This window comes from Micromesistius poutassou (genome assembly GCF_964030765.1).
Source record: "Micromesistius poutassou genome assembly, chromosome: 16".
Lineage (NCBI taxonomy): Eukaryota > Metazoa > Chordata > Actinopteri > Gadiformes > Gadidae > Micromesistius > Micromesistius poutassou.
This window is the reverse complement of record NC_140286.1, coordinates 15,826,665-15,832,684: the sequence shown is the minus strand read 5'-3', so window position 1 is coordinate 15,832,684 and position 6,020 is coordinate 15,826,665. Positions and strand designations below refer to the sequence as shown.

General features: G+C 54.1%; 1 protein-coding gene across 1 annotated transcript in view; it reads right to left on the bottom strand.

The window, feature by feature from the left end:
• Positions 1-5,129: 5,129 nt before the first annotated feature.
• LOC311361408 (protein zyg-11 homolog) overlaps positions 5,130-6,020 on the bottom strand; it is an 8,539-nt gene continuing 7,648 nt past the window's right edge. The window contains exon 8 of the mRNA XM_084481577.1: positions 5,130-5,586. Within this exon, the coding sequence (XP_084337703.1) occupies positions 5,390-5,586 (197 nt within the window). The 3' untranslated portion in view covers positions 5,130-5,389. The remainder of the gene's footprint in view (positions 5,587-6,020) is intronic.

The window sequence follows — 6,020 nt, the reverse complement described above, 5'->3', positions numbered from 1 at the left end:
CAGACAGGATGGGTAGGGTTATTATGAGAGGGTGACTATGGTTGGATGAATATGGAATGGTAAACAGTTTACCATCAGTAGGGGGCAGATAGGAGGGTGAATATGGCTGGGTGAATATGAAAGGCAGAATATGGCTGTGTGACTCAGAGAGGGTGAAGATGACAGGATGAGTATGTGATTATGTTGGTAGACGATGAAGGTGGATATGGATGAGGGGCTGAGAGGATGAATACTGTAAGGTGAAAATGATTTGTCGCATATGAGAGGGTGAATTTGGGTTAATGTTCAAGCACCTCGACAGCTGACCCCAGCTGACCCCTGACCCCACCTGACCCCTGACCCCACCGGTCTGACCCCTGACCCCACCTGACTGACCCCGACCCCACCGGTCTGACCCCTGACCCCTGACCCCACCTGACTGACCCCTGACCCCACCTGACCCCTGACCCCACCTGACTGACCCCTGACCCCACCTGACTGACCCCAGGCAGGGCGGCAGCCAGCGGGTCAGGAGCAGTCAGGGTGAGGCGTCTCTCTCAGGGACACCTCCACACTCCTCTAGGAGGAGCAGTCAGGGTGAGGCGTCTCTCTCAGGGACACCTCCACACTCCTCTAGGAGGAGCAGTCAGGGGGAGGCGTCTCTCTCAGGGACACCTCCACACTCCTCTAGGAGGAGCAGTCAGGGTGAGGCGTCTCTCTCAGGGACACCTCCACACTCCTCTAGGAGGAGCAGTCAGGGGGAGGCGTCTCTCTCAGGGACACCTCCACACTCCTCTAGGAGGAGCAGTCAGGGTGAGGCGTCTCTCTCAGGGACACCTCCACACTCCTCTAGGAGGAGCAGTCAGGGGGAGGCGTCTCTCTCAGGGACACCTCCACACTCCTCTAGGAGGAGCAGTCAGGGGGAGGCGTCTCTCTCAGGGACACCTCCACACTCCTCTAGGAGGAGCAGTCAGGGTGAGGCGTCTCTCTCAGGGACACCTCCACACTCCTCTAGGAGGAGCAGTCAGGGTGAGGCGTCTCGCTCAGGGACACCTCCACACTCCTCTAGGAGGAGCAGTCAGGGTGAGGCGTCTCTCTCAGGGACACCTCCACACTCCTCTAGGAGGAGCAGTCAGGGGGAGGGCGTCTCTCTCAGGGACACCTCCACACTCCTCTAGGAGGAGCAGTCAGGGGGAGGCGTCTCTCTCAGGGACACCTCCACACTCCTCTAGGAGGAGCAGTCAGGGTGAGGCGTCTCTCTCAGGGACACCTCCACACTCCTCTAGGAGGAGCGGTCAGGGGGAGGCGTCTCTCTCAGGGACACCTCCACACTCCTCTAGGAGGAGCGGTCAGGGTGAGGGCGTCTCTCTCAGGGACACCTCCACACTCCTCTAGGAGGAGCGGTCAGGGTGAGGCGTCTCTCTCAGGGACACCTCCACACTCCTCTAGGAGGAGCGGTCAGGGGGAGGCGTCTCTCTCAGGGACACCTCCACACTCCTCTAGGAGGAGCAGTCAGGGGGAGGCGTCTCTCTCAGGGACACCTCCACACTCCTCTAGGAGGAGCAGTCAGGGGGAGGCGTCTCTCTCAGGGACACCTCCACACTCCTCTAGGAGGAGCCGGGGATCAGACCAGCGACCTTCAGGTTACAACCCGCTGTACCTCCTGAGCCGCTGCCGCCCCCCCGTCTGTATCTTCAGTTCCACCCGGTCCCGGGACAGACGTCCTGGGGGTCCCTTTCTAGATCATAGCCCCCGGAGAGAAGGGCAGCTACTTATATCACGTCCTGTTTGATATTCACCCATGGGTGCTCATCTGTTTGTTGTCGTTCCTCTCTGGGTGTTGAGGCTCAGAGGTTGAATTTAACGGTGAAGGGAAAAAGCTGTTGACCTTCTGACACACAGACTCCTAATGTACGGATGCACACGTGACTTTCTATTTTTATTTCTGTCCAACGTCAGATTCCACTGTGAGCGGTGCTCAGTTGTTCCAATAATACCTCCGCAGGGTCCTCGCTGTCCTCCCCGGGTCGCTGCACACCACTTCAGCCTTTGACCTCCTGCTCCTCTTTTAAACGGCGCCGGGGGCTAACGCCGTCATTAAAGAATGGAAACAGATATCCACACCCCAGGCAGCAAGACTGAGCTGGCTGGGAGTTCAGGGTAAAGTTATAGCTGTTCAACACACACACAACTGAGACTGCAACAATCATCACAAATATTAACGCCTTACTCAAAAGCACGCACACATTCTAGGTGTTCCTTAGCAACATTTGCTAAACCACAGATAACACACATATGCATCCTCAACTCAGTAGAGCATTTATAGTGCGTGCGTGTGTGTACGTGCGTGTGTGTGTGCGTGTGCGTGCGTGCGTGTGCGTGCGTGCGTCTGCGCGCAGTCAGACAAGGTTGTGTTTTAAAGAAAGCTTTAAAGAAAGGTTAAGCCACTTCAACACGTCCTCTGTGGAGGTTTGAGAGCCGCTGGTTATGTGTTCCACTGAGGCTGACCTTCGCTGACCTTTACGCCAGCAGGCCGGCGGGTCAGGGCCACGCTAAGCTCACCACATCGCACTGAGCCGCGCCGCGGCGCCTCGGGACACGCGACACTCACAAGTTCAAGTGCTGGTCCGGAGCAAACAGCCGATAATCCACTTTCCAAAAGGAATTATTATTATTAGGCCAACTTAGAATAGACGGGATCAGTCCTGTGACCTCTGTCTCAGCCTGACGTTAAGCAGAATGGATCCTGTTTCTACCACAATGACAGATATATATAATAGCACAGAGAGGGCCCAGATTAATAATGGTCATTTGTGGGTCTGCGTTCAGATAAGATCCTTTTATAACAGTGTTGCTAATCTCTCGACAGTAATGAATAACGATCTGTGTCACAACATGTGGCGCTGTTACCGTGGTCCATAGTCACAGGGTGTGAGCACCCTCTAGTGGCCTTCTTAAGAATTAATCCCACACAGGAGCTAGCTTCAGTCACAAACATGGACATATTTATTTAAACACCACTGTGTTCTAAATATAGCGCAAAATTAGTGTCAAATAGTACAAATCCCCCGTCAGGGGAGCTAAAGCCAGCGATGTATTGTCAGAGTGAAGGCCAGGCTCCCCAGACCCCTATAGTACACCTCTACCATATGTGGAGGATTTAATATACAACAGCTATAACGTTCAGTTACACAACCACAGTACTAAAAAAGTATCATGAAGTTGGAGGGGGTCGTAACCATGGGGATAGCACGCACAGATATTTTTAAATCCCTCCGTGTTTCCTCTGAAACAGCAGTGAGGCTGTGAGTGACGTCACACACGCCCCACGCACGTCCTCCAGCTGAAGGCTGGACCGACATGTCCCACGTTGAGCACCGCTCCACGCCGCTGCTCTGAGTCCAACATGTCCCACGTTGAGCACAGCTACAACCTGTTGCTGTGGCAACAGAAACACGAGTGTTGAGTCATGAGTCAAATGCCTCTCGGCCGTCATGAGCGACACTTAGTGGGCGCAACCGAGTCAGCCTTCAGTCTGAGGGAGACTAGAGGGGAAGCTTCAGTCTGAGGGAGACTAGAGGGGAAGCTTCAGTCTGAGGGAGACTAGAGGGGAAGCTTCAGTCTGAGGGAGACTAGAGGGGAAGCTTCAGTCTGAGGGAGACTAGAGGGGAAGCTTCAGTCTGAGGGAGACTAGAGGGGAAGCTTCAGTCTGAGGGAGACTAGAGGGGAAGCTTCAGTCTGAGGGAGACTAGAGGGGAAGCTTCAGTCTGAGGGAGACTAGAGGGGAAGCTTCAGTCTGAGGGAGACTAGAGGGGAAGCTTCAGTCTGAGGGAGACTAGAGGGGAAGCTTCAGTCTGAGGGAGACTAGAGGGGAAGCTTCAGTCTGAGGGAGACTAGAGGGGAAGCTTCAGCCTGAGGGAGACTAGAGGGGAAGCTTCAGCCTGAGGGAGACTAGAGGGGAAGCTTCAGTCTGAGGGAGACTAGAGGGGAAGCTTCAGCCTGACTGTGTGTTCACACCGCACTTTGTCCCATTTCGCCTATTCGCGCGAATAGGCGAATGTTGCCGCGCGACAAATCATAATCTGTCGCTGTGCATTTTTGTGTGCATTCGCGGGGCGAATTTTTTTTTTGCCTGGCAACGGTCATTCATGCCAATTCATTCTCATCAACCATGGCCGAGATGTGTGTCTGTACCTGTTGTGGAAGAGGGAGAGCCCGTCGTTTATGGGTTAATAATATAATCCGGAGGCGCACACCGCTTTGTGCCGTGATATTATATATATCGTATATATTATATGATATAGATATTTATATATTATATGTAGATATAGAGCGGGAGTCGCAAACAATCACTTTCTCCTCCAAGCTGCGGTTCACTGAACGGTTGAACGGTGATTGGCTGTTTTACGTTACTTCACCCAGGGAGTGAACTGATTGGCTGTTACGTGACGTCACCCAGGGAGTGAACGCTGATTGGCTGTTTTACGTTACTTCACCCACGTTACCCACAGGGAGTGAACGCTGATTGGCTGTTTCAACGCGAATGCCGCGAAGAAGTTGAAATATTTTAACTTTATTCGCGGGGCGAATTATTCGCGGCGCGAATCCACGTGAACGCGCTCGCCGTTCACGTGGAAAAATTTCGCGCTGTCAATCAAATCTTGTCGCGCGTATCGGCGAAAAAAAAATTCGCCCGATTCGCGTCTCCACGTTCACTTAACATTGAAACGTGTCGCGGGGCGAAGTGCGGTGTGAACACACCTTAAGGGAGACTAGAGGGGAAGCTTCAGCCTGAGGGAGACTAGAGGGGAAGCTTCAGCCTGAGGGAGACTAGAGGGGAAGCTTCAGTCTGAGGGAGACTAGAGGGGAAGCTTCAGCCTGAGGGAGACTAGAGGGGAAGCTTCAGTCTGAGGGAGACTAGAGGGGAAGCTTCAGTCTGAGGGAGACTAGAGGGGAAGCTTCAGCCTGAGGGAGACTAGAGGGGAAGCTTCAGTCTGAGGGAGACTAGAGGGGAAGCTTCAGTCTGAGGGAGACTAGAGGGGAAGCTTCAGTCTGAGGGAGACTAGAGGGGAAGCTTCAGTCTGAGGGAGACTAGAGGGGAAGCTTCAGTCTGAGGGAGACTAGAGGGGAAGCTTCAGCCTGAGGGAGACTAGAGGGGAAGCTTCAGTCTGAGGGAGACTAGAGGGGAAGCTTCAGTCTGAGGGAGACTAGAGGGGAAGCTTCAGTCTGAGGGAGACTAGAGGGGAAGCTTCAGTCTGAGGGAGACTAGAGGGGAAGCTTCAGTCTGAGGGAGACTAGAGGGGAAGCTTCAGTCTGAGGGAGACTAGAGGGGAAGCTTCAGTCTGAGGGAGACTAGAGGGGAAGCTTCAGTCTGAGGGAGACTAGAGGGGAAGCTTCAGTCTGAGGGAGACTAGAGGGGGAGGTGTTCCTCTTCGCTCTCTGAGGGGGGGCCCGGCCCTGTCCTCTGGCCCTGCTGCGGGGCCCCTATGAGCTGCAGGCTGAGGCGGGCCAGGGCCTGGACGTCGGCGTGGACCCCTGGGTGGAGAGCCAGGGCCTCCAGGAGCCCGGCCACGCCCTCCTGCTGCAGCATGGGGCTGTAGAGGGGGGCTGGGGGGGAGACGCAGAGAGGGGGTGAGACGTGTAGGGGAGAGAACCCCCGCACCCGGCCGCCAGTACAACACAGGACTGCTTCTGGTATTGAAAACAACCTCAGTGACATCACATCAACGCCTCAATGGACCAATCACCTCAATGGACCAATCACCTCAATGGACCAATCACCTCAATGGACCAATCACCTCAATGGACCAATCACCTCAATGGACCAATCACCTCAATGGACCAATCACCTCAATGGACCAATCACCTCAATGGACCAACTGCTGTGTGATTTTCGTGGTCATTTCCGCATTCCTGCGATTCTTACACAACGCATGTTGGATGACATTTACATTAACATTTAGTAGACGCTGTTATCCAAAGAGACTTTAAAAACATTTGTCAGAAGAAAGAGAAACGACAATATACTGTATCTCTGTGGG